The following is a 14,844-nucleotide window of genomic DNA, read 5'->3' on the forward strand; positions in this document are numbered from 1 at the left end:
GTGTCTGATCCACTCTACACCAGCACAACACACACTAACACACCACCACCACGTCAGTGTCACTGCAGCACTGAGAATGATCCACCACCACATCACACCTGCTCTGTGAGAAGAGCGGAGATATAAAAATATCTATAGCAACAGATGGGCTACAGTCTGTAACTGCAGAATGGCAAAGGGCACCTGAGTAGAACCAAGGAGGTGGTTTTAATGTTATGGCTGATCCGGGAAGACTATTCTGAGAATAATAATCGTGGCTAAATCACGACATCACTGATGTAATCGCAAAATGATATATCACACAGGCCTGTGACACACATAGATACCCACCACAGCCACACACACACACACACACACACTGTCTAGCCCTCCCCTCGTCTCTGCTCTCTCTCTCTCTCTCTCTCTTTTTTGTCCTTTATCCCACACGGCTGGCATATTCAGATACAGGAGCCCTCATTACAGCTCAATCCAACCTCAGCAAACACACAAACAGATTAGCCGCTTAAGACGCTCCCAATCCCCCTCTGCCTCGCCTGGGCTCTGCGCTATCACAGCCCCACACACCCCTCAGATAGCGAGCCGGGGGCACAGCTTAGCTTCGGCTCCTCCAAAAAAATCCCCCCAGCGCCACAGCCCCGTGTCACAGCTGCCCCTAATACAATTAAAAGTCATTTGCAGAACGCACGGCTTTAGCGGATCAGGAAAAGGAGGGAAGCTTCCTCTCAGCCTCGAAAAAAAAAAAAAAAAAAAGAAGGTGGTGGTGGTTGTGGGGGGTGGGGTATAGGGGGGGGGGGCTATGGAGCACCTCAAAAACTTGATGAAACACACACATGCAAGCGGATGACAAATGCCCTGCCTTTCTTGTCAGAGAGGTAGGCTCCAGTCTTCCAGAGCGTCCTCTGAGAGGCAGGATTGAATTACAATACCTGATGAGGCCATTAACACTGATTCAAACAGTCAAAAACAATTAAGAGGCTGTGGAGGGGATTACTGACTTTCACCAAACGCATTCACAACTGCGCTCAACTCGGTTAATCATTCCGCCGCCAGCGGCCAGGAGAGAGGCGTTCGAAGATCACAGGAAAGGTACACGTTAGCGGTGATCCCCTTAAACAATGCCACAATTCGTGCATTCGGTTTTGTCTTTAATAAACATCTATTATCACATACAGTCCTTTAACTACCAACACATGAAGAATACCATCCCAAAATAAATTAAACATGCTACTTGAAACTTGACTGGAGACTCTCTAAACCAGCGTTTCTCAAAGTGTGGAGAGCGCCCACCTAGTGGTGCGTGTAGGTATTGCAGGTGTGCTGCAAGGAAACTGAACGAACATGCATTTTTTTCCCTATAAGGCTTAATGTAGCTTGCCTGGAACCAAAACATACTTTTATTTGCAAACTTTCCATTCATTATCTGTAACCCTCATCCAGTTCAGGGTCGCGGGAAGGCGGGAATACACCCTGGAGGGGGCGCCAGTCCTTCACAGGGCAACACACACTCACACCTACGGACACTTTTGAGTCACCAATCCACCTACCAACGTGTGTTTTTGGACCGTGGGAGGAAACCAGAGCACCCGGAGGAAACCCACGTGGACACAGAGAGAACACACCACACTCCTCACAGACAGTCACCCGGAGGAAACCAACGCAGACACAGGGAAAACACATCACACTCCTCACAGACAGTCACCCGGAGGAAACCCATGCAGACACAGAGAGAACACACCACACTCCTCACAGACAGTCACCCGGAGGAAACCCACACAGACACAGGTAGAACACACCACACTCCTCACAGACAGTCACCTGGAGGAAACCCACGCAGACACAGGGAGAACACACCACACTCCTCAGAGACAGTCACCCGGAGGAAACCAACGCAGACACAGGGAGAACACACCACACTCCTCACAGACAGTCACCCGGAGGAAATAAAAGCGGCTTGTTTATAACTGTTAGGGAAACAGAGGAGGATCTGAGAGTTAGCAAACGTTAATATCAGCTGGCCCTGTGAAGGACTGGCGCCCCCTCCAGGGTGTATTCCCGCCTTGCGCCCAATGATTCCAGGTAGGCTCTGGACCCACCGCGACCTTGAACTGTATAAGGGTTACAGATAATGAATGAATGAATGAATAATATCAGCTGTGTTCAGGTCGTGAGAAAGCGCTTTAAACAAGCAGCAAGTTAACGTTACTCTCTGGCCTCGTCCCAAACTGTAGTATGTAAAGTTCTATAGTGCGTTGTTTGGGACACAGCCTCACTCTCTAACGTTAATGTTAATCAAATACTGTTCCACATCACTACTAATGCAGTATTTTACTGTCTTGTCTACACAGGAATCAGCTTATACCTATCTGATGTTTTGGGAATGGGGCTTGGACTCAGCAAATATTGTATTACCATTTTTTGGGGCACGGAAATTCCCCTTCGTCTGAGGTAGGGGAAGATAGAAAAAGTGTGAGAACCACTGCTCTAAACCCTTCAAAACCAAGTGTCTGTTTATTGTTCCCCAGTTGAATTCCTCACTCTTTAAACCCCAGGCGTATTATTCAGTCCAGCTACAGAGAAAGCTTCATTGACGGAGATTCGTACCGTTCCTGCAGGGATTCGCCCAGGCCACCAGGCGATAGCAGGCTCCCTCATCCCTCCTTCAAACGTTGTCTCCTTCCCGCACAAAAACGGACCATTACTGCCACCTTGGAACGACATGGAACACAAAACAGGTCTAAATCCCATTTAAAACCTGGGTTTACATTAGGTCCTGGTTTAGTTTAAAGGTTTCCTCACTTTGCTGTGGTCCAGACATCACTGCAGCACCGTTGTCAGAAGTGAAGAACACAAATGTGTTTTTATCGATGCCCAGTTTGATCAGGAAGGACAAAATCTGCCCCACGCTGTAGTCCAGCTCCATCACAGCATCACCATAGCTACAGGACACAGCATCACACACACACACACACACACACACACAAAAGGCTATCACTGTCAGCTCAACCTAAATGCAGTCAATAAACCGAGATAGATTTGGTGCTAAAATTGTTGCTGTGTAGTGTATTTCCATCCATTTTTAACAATAAAAGCTTATCCATGAATCTGCTGTTTTAAAAATAATGATTATACTGTAAAATAGCATAATTTGTCCTTTCACATAGTTATAACAAAATGCTCTAGACATTTTAAGCCATAGACAGTGACTGGTTACTTAGTGTTTTAGCGTTTTAGCCTTGAGATGAATCACCCCTGAAGTACGACTCATTTGTGAATGATATTTTCATGCCGTACAGTTCTCTCAGTCAATACACACACACATACACACACTATACAGAGCTCTAATAACTACAGACCTGTGAAAATGAAGATCTCTGATGGCCACAATCACTCACACAGTCTGTAATCTGTGTTTATTTCAGTGTAAACACTGACCCTATGCAGTGTGGGTAATATGACATGTATAACATGACACACACATCGCTGTAAATGAAGATCCTTCTTGAAATAAATGGAGGAATTGGCCCTGAAATAGAGAGATCCTCAGAGAGGTGTGAGATAGCTCTAAGTGCTATAAGCATGATCCTTCTTTCTGCAGAAAATATCTCTGGGGCCTGAACCACTCCTCTGTCAACACAAACCTCATTTGGCATTCTGAAGAAACGCCTGCTTAGTGAGGTCTGACTCAGTGTGAGGAATACTAAAGACACACACACACACACACCAGTTGTGCAGTCCTTCCCCTCAGCCCAACCACAGGGCTGCCAAAAATCAACATTTAATTAAACTGTAATTTGCATTGGAAAACAGGGGTGTTCACTTAATTACCAAATACTTCCTGAGTTCCTCTCCTGCGTCTGATTTTGTTATGTATGAAATTACATCCGAATGACTGATGTAGGACTCGAATCCGGAGGACAGCTACCTTCTTTCACACCTGTCGAAGAGGTCAGCTTTAAGAATTAATCATAACCAGACAATACAGTGTTTCAAATTTAATATCATTCATTCATTCATTCATTCACTTCGGATTCATATTCCTTAATGTCTTCATCCTTTGGAGCCTATCTGGAACTATTGGGTTCAAGGCAGGAACTCACATCGGACAGGGCTCCAGTCCATCACAGGGCATCACACACTCACCCAGTTCATCACACGTTCACCCAGTCCCTCACACATTCACCCAGTCACTCACACCTGTAGGCAGTGTCACCCAACCAAGCCATCTACCGATATGGGTTTTTGGATTATGGGAGGAAACCGGAGCACCCAGTGGAAACCCACGCAGACACAGGGAGAACACACCACACTCCTCACAGACAGTCACCCGGAGGAAATCCACGCAGACACAGGGAGAACACACCACGCTCCTCACAGACAGTCACCCGGAGGAAACCCACGCAGACACAGGGAGAACACACCACACTCCTCACAGACAGTCACCCGGAGGAAACCCTCGCAGACACAGAGAGAACACACCACACTCCTCACAGATAGTCACCCGGAGGAAACCCACGCAGACACAGAGAGAACACACCACACTCCTCACAGACAGTCACCCGGAGGAAACCCTCGCAGACACAGAGAGAACACACCACACTCCTCACAGACAGTCACCCGGAGGAAACCCACGCAGACACAGGGAGAACACACCACGCTCCTCACAGACAGTCACCCGGAGGAAATTCACGCAGACACAGGGAGAACACACCACACTCCTCACAGACAGTCACCCGGAGGAAACCCACGCAGACACAGGGAGAACACACCACACTCCTCACAGACAGTCACCCGGAGGAAACCCACGCAGACACAGAGAGAACACACCACACTCCTCACAGACAGTCACCCGGAGGAAACCCACGCAGACACAGGGAGAACACACCACACTCCTCACAGACAGTCACCCGGAGGAAACCCACGCAGACACAGGGAGAACACACCACACTCCTCACAGACAGTCACCCGGAGGAAACCCACGCAGACACAGAGAGAACACACCACACTCCTCACAGACAGTCACCCGGAGGAAACCCACGCAGACACAGGGAGAACACACCACGCTCCTCACAGACAGTCACCCGGAGGAAATTCACGCAGACACAGGGAGAACACACCACACTCCTCACAGACAGTCACCCGGAGGAAACCCACGCAGACACAGGGAGAACACACCACACTCCTCACCGACAGTCACCCGGAGGAAACCCACGCAGACACAGGGAGAACACACCACACTCCTCACAGACAGTCACCCGGAGGAAACCCACGCAGACACAGAGAGAACACACCACACTCCTCACAGACAGTCACCCGGAGGAAACCCACGCAGACACAGAGAGAACACACCACACTCCTCACAGACAGTCACCCAGAGGAAACCCACGCAGACACAGGGAGGACACACCACACTCCTCACAGACAGTCACCCGGAGGAAACCCACGCAGACACAGGGAGAACACACCACACTCCTCACAGACAGTCACACGGAGGAAACCCACGCAGACACAGGGAGAACACACCAATCTCCTCAAAAACAGTGACTTGAGGTGAGAATTCAGTTAGTTGAATTCAGATCGGCGTGTGTTCGTTATCATTACATATTGTACAATGTATTGTATAGAATATAGCTTCTAAGTTGCTAACATACTATTGCAAATCCCATAGATGAGCTAGCAGAAACATCTTCTGAGTGCTTATTAACATTCAGGGCCCAAACTGAAGTTACGGCAAGCCACTAAATAATTTCAAATGATTCGTGATGAAGGCCAGTAATTGACTGAACTGGCTTTTTGAGATTAGACCAATCCAGCTCTTGTAAACACAGTGTATGCTTCACAAGTCGTTCTGATCTTACCGTCCTCGCTGGCTCTTTCCCAGGAAGTGTTCGGAGGCGTAGACCGGAGCGTGCGTGGCATCCGGAGCCCAGTAGAGGAAGAAAGGGTTCTGTGCCAGAGTCTGCTGCCGGATGAAGCTCAAACTTTCCTGGAACCAGAAACGAGAGGCAATATCATCTGCTATTATAACACAGAGTTTCAATCTCAGAAAACTTTCAGGGTGAATCTCCTGAGAGCATCACACTACACACAGTAGCAGAGTACCAGGATATAGTCTGGACACAGCTGAGCTTTAATACAAAAATAGATGAATAAAACCTCAAAATTCAATCCAAAGTTGAGCACAGTGCTCTTTCTAGCGGCGACGATGAATATCGCAGTTTCCTTTAGTTTCCACAACTGTTCCAAAACGAAATAATTATGTTTATGCTTTTGGATGAATCTATGATGTGGGAATCTGTGATCGGTTAAACTCACCTTCAAATAAATCTGGGTCAGGTTTGATTCCCCCGTTTTCACATTGATCTCAAATTCCTCATAATATCTGAAAAGCACACAGGGAAGATTGTGACTTTCAGGAGAAATCAGTCTCCAATCAGCTTCTGTAGTGTGCGTTGCTCACCTGAGAAAGAGAAGTACGAGAAGAAAACAAGCGGGCAGAGGCAACGTGAAGCCCCGGGCAATGTTAGCCTGGAACATTGTGAGTTACTATACCACCTGCCTAAGCACTGTTGCATTGAAACAATGGCGATGGCCTTTTTCAGCATGATAACCTGCCGTTCCACACTCCCAGATGTGTTCAGGAACCATTTAAGGAACATGGCAAGAGAACAAGGTTTTGACTTGACCTCCAAAGTTCCCCGATCTCAGTTCTACTGAACGTTTGTGGGATGTTTATTCAATCCATGGAGGCCCCACCTCACTTACAGAACTCGAAGGCTCACAGATACCACAGAGCACCTTGCGATGTCCATGCGTCGATGTGTCATTGCTGTTACGGCAGAGGTATTGGACCCTACACAATATCAGGCAGGTGTTTTTAATGTTATGGCTGATCAATATGAAGTCCACTGCGTATAGTATATAGCCTAGTATACATAGCACATGATCTACAGGGAAGTAGGAGTACGCAGAGTGTATCGAGTCCAACGCGGTGTACACGAGCGTATCTTAAAATGCAGCATATTTCATCACTCTTTTTTATGTTTCCAGCCCCAGTCTGAAGAGTGTGTGGTTCCGAAGAGTGATTAAGAATGAATTTAGTGAGGCACACACAGCGAGTCTCAGTAGAGTCGAGGTGTGTTATGAGCTGAAGCGTGTTGCTGCTTCGCCGGCTCGCATGCTCCGGCTGTTCCAGGTGTCCCAACACACCACACACACAACCTGTCGTCTCCAGGGGGTGTGTGTGTGTGTGTGTGTGTATATGAGAGCTCGTCTGGCCGAGCTCAGGTACGCCACACTCATTAAATCCACTGCTAAGCACAAAAGTGGCACACTTGCTGGAGCCAATGACCCTGAATGAACATACGGTTGTTTTGGGAGAACAAACAGACAGAAAATTGGAGACCCAAACACAGCTGGTATAAACAGGAGTTTACAAAAAACAAAGCTAAATCTGATTAATTCAGAGAGGGAGCTGCCAGCTCGGTCCAGACAGTTAGGAGAAAAAATAGAGGTTACTGAATCCCAGTACATATTTACAGATGTCAGTGCTACCATTAGACTCTTGTATAAAGCCTTAATGGGACTGAAGCTGTTTTACCCAGGAAGATCTGCTATTCCACACTGATAGAGAATGTTCACAGACACAGAACGGACCAATTTTTCTTAGCTTTAATAGATTCTGGCTTTGTGATACACACCACAAACATATTCAAATTATTCATTCATTCATTATCTGTAGCCCTTATCCAGTTCAGGATCGCGGTGGGTCCGTGTTTTTGGACCGTGGGAGGTCCACACTTTACACTTCTCACAGACAGTCACCCAGAGGAAACCCATGCAGACACAGGGAGAACACACCACACTCCTCACAGACAGTCACCCGGAGGACACCCACACAGACACAGAGAGAACACACCACACTCCTCACAGACAGTCACCCAGAGGACACCCACGCAGACACAGGGAGAACACACCACACTCCTCACAGACAGTCACCCGGAGCGGGACTCGAACCCACAACCTCCAGGACCCTGGAGCTGTGACAGAGACACTACATGCTGCAGCATCATGTCGCCCATATTCAAATTCAAATATCTGATATAACCACATATATATTCCCCAGAGGAGGGAGGCTTGAAGTTTTCAAGGCATGGACATCACTAATAAAAAGGAGACAAAAAACCATCAAGCAGGACCCCTCTTTCTCAGACAGACTAACTTTGCAGGATGAAACCTTGTCATGGACCATTTTTATTTATTATTATCATTGTCTTTCTTTCATTTATCTATTATGGAGTAAAAAAAACAGTCCATGTTTTCTGTTGAAACACTGGCACTTGTCCTTCACCTGACATTCAGCCCCTCATCATAAATGAGACAGTAATTACTCTTAGCAATTAGACACTGAACAGAGCTGGAACAACCAACATCTTTAGCACCACTCCGTCATAAAGGAGTTTTACAATCTTTATTCCCTCCGTTGATGACTCTCTTGCTTGAGAATGAGATGTTTTATATTAGTTACGAAAGTCCAACGACTCTCCCTTTAACCTGCAGACACAGTTTCAGTTTTACACCTGTGTCCTGAACATTGATGCCATCGTTTTCTCTCGCCTTGACTCATTCAAATCATTTAAATGCATTTGTTTGAGGCTTTTTTCACGAAGCCAGGACGTCCAGCTATTGAACAAATATTTATTCGTGTCATATCTGTGATTTGAGGAGTGTGGTGTGTTCTCCCTGTGTCTGCGTGGGTTTCCTCCAGGTGACTGTCTGTGAGGAGTGTGGTGTGTTCTCCCTGTGTCTGCGTGGGTTTCCTCCAGGTGACTGTCTGTGAGGAGTGTGGTGTGTTCTCTCTGTGTCTGCGTGGGTTTCCTCCAGGTGACTGTCTGTGAGGAGTGTGGTGTGTTCTCTCTGTGTCTGCGTGGGTTTCCTCCAGGTGACTGTCTGTGAGGAGTGTGATGTGTTCTCTCTGTGTCTGCGTGGGTTTCCTCCGGGTGACTGTCTGTGAGGAGTGTGGTGTGTTCTCCCTGTGTCTGCGTGGGTTTCCTCCGGGTGACTGTCTGTGAGGAGTGTGGTGTGTTCTCCCTGTGTCTGCGTGGGTTTCCTCCAGGTGACTGTCTGTGAGGAGTGTGGTGTGTTCTCTCTGTGTCTGCGTGGGTTTCCTCCGGGTGACTGTCTGTGAGGAGTGTGGTGTGTTCTCTCTGTGTCTGCGTGGGTTTCCTCCAGGTGACTGTCTGTGAGGAGTGTGGTGTGTTCTCTCTGTGTCTGCGTGGGTTTCCTCCGGGTGACTGTCTGTGAGGAGTGTGGTGTGTTCTCTCTGTGTCTGCGTGGGTTTCCTCCAGGTGACTGTCTGTGAGGAGTGTGGTGTGTTCTCTCTGTGTCTGCGTGGGTTTCCTCCGGGTGACTGTCTGTGAGGAGTGTGGTGTGTTCTCCCTGTGTCTGCGTGGGTTTCCTCCAGGTGACTGTCTGTGAGGAGTGTGGTGTGTTCTCTCTGTGTCTGCGTGGGTTTCCTCCAGGTGACTGTCTGTGAGGAGTGTGGTGTGTTCTCTCTGTGTCTGCGTGGGTTTCCTCCGGGTGACTGTCTGTGAGGAGTGTGGTGTGTTCTCCCTGTGTCTGCATGGGTTTCCTCCGGGTGACTGTCTGTGAGGAGTGTGGTGTGTTCTCCCTGTGTCTGCGTGGGTTTCCTCCGGGTGACTGTCTGTGAGGAGTGTGGTGTGTTCTCCCTGTGTCTGCGTGGGTTTCCTCCGGGTGCTCCGGTTTCCTCCCAAAGTCCAAAAACACACGTTGGTAGGTGGATTGGTGACTCAAAAGTGTCCGTAGGTGTGAGTGTGTGTGTTGCCCTGTGAAGGACTGGCGCCCCCTCCAGGGTGTATTCCCACCTTGCGCCCAATGATTCCAGGTAGGCTCTGGACCCACCGCGACCCTGAACTGGATAAGGGTTACAGATAATGAATGAATGAATATCTGTGATTTGCTACAAAGTGTAAAACCTCTACATGTCGTGATGATCATTTTGGAGTGGTAGGATGTTTATTGTCATTTGAGAGATTTGTGAATTTAATTCAGAAGGAATCTGCAGTGTGTGTAGATTTAATAATATCATACCAACCCCCATGGAGTCATTTTAATCCTGTATGAGTCTGCAGTGTGTGTGTGTGTGTGTGTGTGTGTGTGTGTAGTGTTTACAGTCTGACAGCATTAAGTGTAATGTGTAGTAACTGAGGAATATAAACCAGTATAAATTTAGAATGTTTTTTACAGAACAACAGTAATAAGAGCAGCATGATTTTAATCCAGTATGAATGTGCAGTGTGCAGTGTGTGTGTGTGTGTAGACTTTACAGTCTGACAGTTCTAACCATGAAGTGAATGGTTTCCTGTAATTGACTGAACTCAGAGCTTATAGCTTTCAAACTGTGCCATCTATGGGAAATCTTGAGGAAATTACAGATACTTTATGCTGAACCAATTGGCCAATCAAATCCTGCAAATTACATCACACAGAGTCCACTGATAAAACTAATCAAGCTCCCACAGCGTGTAAGAAGCAATGATTGTGTTTTCGTGGCTCTGACAACTCAGAAAAATGTAATGGCAATGCAGGGGTCCAGGACCAAGACTGGGACACACAGGTGTAGATCATACCTTCCTATCATCTTGGAGTTGATGTAGACGGGGATGTTGGGACGGCCTGTATCGTTGTAGGGTCCGAAGTGACAGTTGGGAGATCCAAACCACTGATCGAAGCCATGCTCCAGGGGTAGGTACTGCTCTCTGTGCCCCAGGTGCCTGTGTGGGTGTTTAAGGGGTGGGACATTAGAAGACCGCCATCGCCGCCACCATCACTACAACATCACCACTGTGAGTGAACATTTATTTAAGCTGCAGCTTGTAGCCCACCATTTACCGATGATCTTGTTGACGTAGCCTTTTTTCTTCAGCATCTGAGGCAACAGGATCTCTTCTTTAGAAATTCCTCCCACTATCTCCTGCGGTGTGTAAGCTGTACAAGAGACACTTGTTTTATATTATTCATTCATTCATTATTATCTGTAACCGCTTATCCAATTCAGGGTCGCGGTGTGTCTCCTCACAGACAATCACCCGGAGGAAACCCACGCAGACACAGGGAGAACACACCACACTCCTCACAGACAGTCACCCAGAGGAAACCCACGCAGACACAGGGAGAACACACCACACTCCTCACAGACAGTCACCCGGAGGAAACCCACGCAGACACAGGGAGAACACACCACACTCCTCACAGACAGTCACCCGGAGGAAACCCACGCAGACACAGGGAGAACACACCACACTCCTCACAGACAGTCACCCGGACTGGGACTCGATCCCACAACCTCCAGGACCCTGGAGCTGTGCGACTGCGACACCTACCTGCCGCCTGTTTTATGTTATAGTAAGGCTAAACATTTTGAAAGCCTTTGATGGTAAAAGATAAAGGTAACAGTAGAGCTATGATAGATCTTACCATTCCTGGCATGTGCGTTAGTGGTGTAGAATCCATTCCGAATCGGAAGTCTCCCAGTTAGCAGCGCGGCTCTGGCTGGGGAAAAGCAGGGACAGAGAAATGTGAGGAACTGGGAACAGGGGGATTGAAGGACCAAGGGAACAAGGACATTTCAGAGCCATTTCACTTCTAAGCCACAGAAAACCATAACACTCAGAGAAAATGAGGCAAATGCAAGGACATGGAATGTGCTACTCATCACGGAAAGCATCTGATGCATGAAGGAAACATATTACTACAGAGACCTGACAGTCCTTGTGAAATAGGACTTTGAATATCTAATGGAAAGGCAAAAACCTTCCTCAAGAGCAAATTTGAGTTGGGTTAAATTTACAAAATCAGCTGCAAATAAGCCTTTCGTTCCAGAGAGGAAGACAGAGCGAGATTGGAGGTAGGGGGGTGGAGGCAGGGGATCTTACACTGTGCTCTGTGATTAGAAGACCCTCGCCCTATCTGCTCCGTGATTAAAATTCTAATTAAGCTTCTGAGGAAGTTTCTCTAATACCGTCTCGACGGCGTTAATACAAACCACCAGGTGCAGAGCCTTCCTCCAGGGCCTCCATCGCACTCTTCCAGATTAACTATCGATTAAGCCTTATTTGCTTAAATATTAATTAGAAGTGAGAAGGGTCTAACAGTACGTTTTCTGCATAACACATTTGTTCAGATTCCCAAATTATGTATAATTTGCATATATCAGTAGTGTGAGTATTACACACATTAGCATAATGAGCTCTATCTTCTTGCCACTCAATGCCTGCGGTTCTCACATAAGAGTGTGTGTGTGTGTTTAACTGACCAAGGCCAGGGCTGGAGGACGCTTTCCAGACAATGTAATTTTAAATCGAAATCTCTCCCCAATGTCAGACTAATGCTGAAAATGCTTCTAAGATACTGCAACAGCTACTGTCCTTTACCGAATAAAAATATACATACCACCATACTAATGATTTAATGGTGGCATTAATGAGATCAGGTACTGATGTTGGATGATTAGTTCTGGATTATATACACCACTCTAATTAATTCCTAAAGGTAGTGGATCAAGCTCCATCACAGAGAACACAATTCCACTGCTCCAAGTTTTACACCCCTCTAGGCCACACTTGGCATTGGGGCCAAAGCTCATGTGCAGCTGCTTCCGAGTGTCCCATTCAATATGGCAGTGTTTATCTATTGCTTTTCTATTCAACACCTGTGTCAGTAATGGATGCAAACGAGTTGTCTAATTAGAAGGGTCTTATATGGTGAATATAGAGTGGATAGCGTATGTATAGAACATCAGTGCAGACACGTACATGGAGAACAGAGTGGGTTTGCAGTGTAGAAGTTGGGGAAAAGCATCCCCTGAGCAGCCATCATGTCCAGGTTTTGGGTCTCTTTAGAGGGCTGACCAAACACCCCCAGATCACCCCATCCCATCTGAATAAAAAAAAATATCAAACTTTAAAAAAAATCATACTAAATATGCAAATGAGGGTATACCCCTGGGGGGTGTTCCACAAATTACGATTTCTCAGTTTACACAGATAACTCAAGTCCAAAGTCAAGCTTCTCCAATAAGAACCGAGATGATGGAGATTCCTACTGGACAATTCTCAACTTTGAGCTTAAGTTAGTTGACTAACCGAGAAATCCCGCTTCGTGGAACACCCCCATAGCCAAACAAAGTAGAAATCCTCTACACAGAACACACCCCTGTCGTTAGGCACAATTTCTGTTTATGTGCTGAGTACTACAGTTATTACACTCTTTACTCTTGATGGTTTTCTTAGGGTGACCAGATCTGGGATGGTGGAAAAGAACAGCATTTGTGAAGTTCTGCCCGGACGTTTTTTTTTAAGTCTAAAAAAGAGGACATGTCCGGGCAAAAGAAGACGTCTGGACACACTAGTTTTCTACCATATTAAACGCTGCAAATCAATAAGGACTACGTTGAATAATTCAAAATGTTAAGTAAATCATTTAGAGAGATCACTAAATCTAGGGTGACCAGACGTCCTCTTTTACCCGGACATGTCCTCTTTTTTAGACTTTAAAAAAACGTCCGGCATTTTGTTTTTCTAGAGCTTACATAGAACTTCGAGAAGTTTCGTTCACAAACTAGTCCCGCCCTCCCCTACTCCGATTGGTTCGCTTGAGTGAGAAGGGGGCGTGGTGAAGTAGCCTAAAATCTTCTGATTGGACGGTCTGACTGTAGAGCTACCGTTATTGGTCGATAACCTTCTCTGTCAACGTTTAATTGGTCAGTCTGCACGTCAGTAGTCCTTGTTTACGTCAGAGGCAAAGCTCATGTACCCACCCTCATCTCGAGCAGCTATGCCGAAACGTAAATATAAGTTCTCGGATGAATTTAAAAAGAATTCCCCATATGTTCTGTAGCAAATAGAGGTGTAAAGGACCTAAAAGGACACATAGGTTTAGCTAAGTATACAACGGCAGCGAGAGCCCCCCCCCAGAAGTGTCCTCTTTTTCACCTCTGGTCACGCTACTAAATCTAAATATATGATTTCATTTTTTAAGACAGGAAAAATGTTTTTACTAAACTAACTCGCATTTAGTCGCAATTCATAAGGGAAATAAACATTTGAATGCCTGTCTACAGCTACAAGGGAGTTGCAAAATAAATAAATAAAACAACTTCTTTAAAAGTGAAATAAATCAATGTGTTCAAAAGTGTGAATTAAATGAAGTCAATTTCGCAGCATGGGTCTGAACTAAAACAGAAGCAACTGCTGTAAATGAACTTGTCACAAGTTTAAATACTTTTTAAAACAAGGATGCAGAGAAAGAAGAAGTGACTATTTAAGTGAAGACTTACATCGTCCATGAGCATGATGATGATGTTTGGAGTCGAAACATCGCGGCTATCAGTGGCTGGAAGCAAGCACCAAACCCAATAAAGAACGAACGTATATATAATTCCCTTCATTTCCATATCATTTCATTACATTTCCACTTTCAGCTGCACGTCACATGCCTCTCTCACTTTGAGGAAGTGCACACAGCAGCACCCTATGCGTGTGAGTCAACGGCTGTATCCCAAACTGCTCCCTTCTCCCTACATAGTGCACTACGTGTGTAATTAAATGATAACTACACTTCCAGCCAACGCTTGCTGAGTACTTTAGAGTACATGAGTAGACTTTGATTTCTCCATGGGTTGAAACCGCCCGCAAAAGGATTCCCTCCAGGGCCAATGATGAGACTAGGATGGGTTAATTTACATAAGGTAGTGCGTAGGGAGGCATTTGGAATTCAGCAACGGTTAAGGACTTCGTCAAAAGCTGCTTGTTCACTACTAGAGGCTTA

The 14,844-nt window shown here is 46.4% G+C and overlaps 1 protein-coding gene across 2 annotated transcripts in view; it reads right to left on the reverse strand.

The window, feature by feature from the left end:
* LOC136679021 (N-acetylgalactosamine-6-sulfatase-like) overlaps nucleotides 1-14,563 on the reverse strand; it is a 38,009-nt gene extending 23,446 nt beyond the window's left edge. Inside the window, exons 1-9 of one of the 2 annotated variants that reach the window (XM_066657277.1) lie at nucleotides 14,354-14,563; nucleotides 12,831-12,954; nucleotides 11,494-11,568; nucleotides 10,902-11,004; nucleotides 10,647-10,790; nucleotides 6,313-6,379; nucleotides 5,856-5,983; nucleotides 2,797-2,936; nucleotides 2,602-2,705 (exon numbers count right to left, since the gene is read on the reverse strand). In XM_066657277.1, the coding sequence (XP_066513374.1) occupies nucleotides 2,602-2,705; nucleotides 2,797-2,936; nucleotides 5,856-5,983; nucleotides 6,313-6,379; nucleotides 10,647-10,790; nucleotides 10,902-11,004; nucleotides 11,494-11,568; nucleotides 12,831-12,954; nucleotides 14,354-14,470 (1,002 nt within the window). In that variant the 5' untranslated portion in view covers nucleotides 14,471-14,563. Of the gene's footprint in view, nucleotides 1-2,601; nucleotides 2,706-2,796; nucleotides 2,937-5,855; nucleotides 5,984-6,312; nucleotides 6,380-10,646; nucleotides 10,791-10,901; nucleotides 11,005-11,493; nucleotides 11,569-12,830; nucleotides 12,955-14,353 lie in introns of those variants that run through there. The other variant, XM_066657278.1, reaches the window with a different exon arrangement.
* Nucleotides 14,564-14,844: the final 281 nt, after the last annotated feature.

Source organism: Hoplias malabaricus, chromosome Y (assembly GCF_029633855.1).
Source record: "Hoplias malabaricus isolate fHopMal1 chromosome Y, fHopMal1.hap1, whole genome shotgun sequence".
NCBI lineage: Eukaryota > Metazoa > Chordata > Actinopteri > Characiformes > Erythrinidae > Hoplias > Hoplias malabaricus.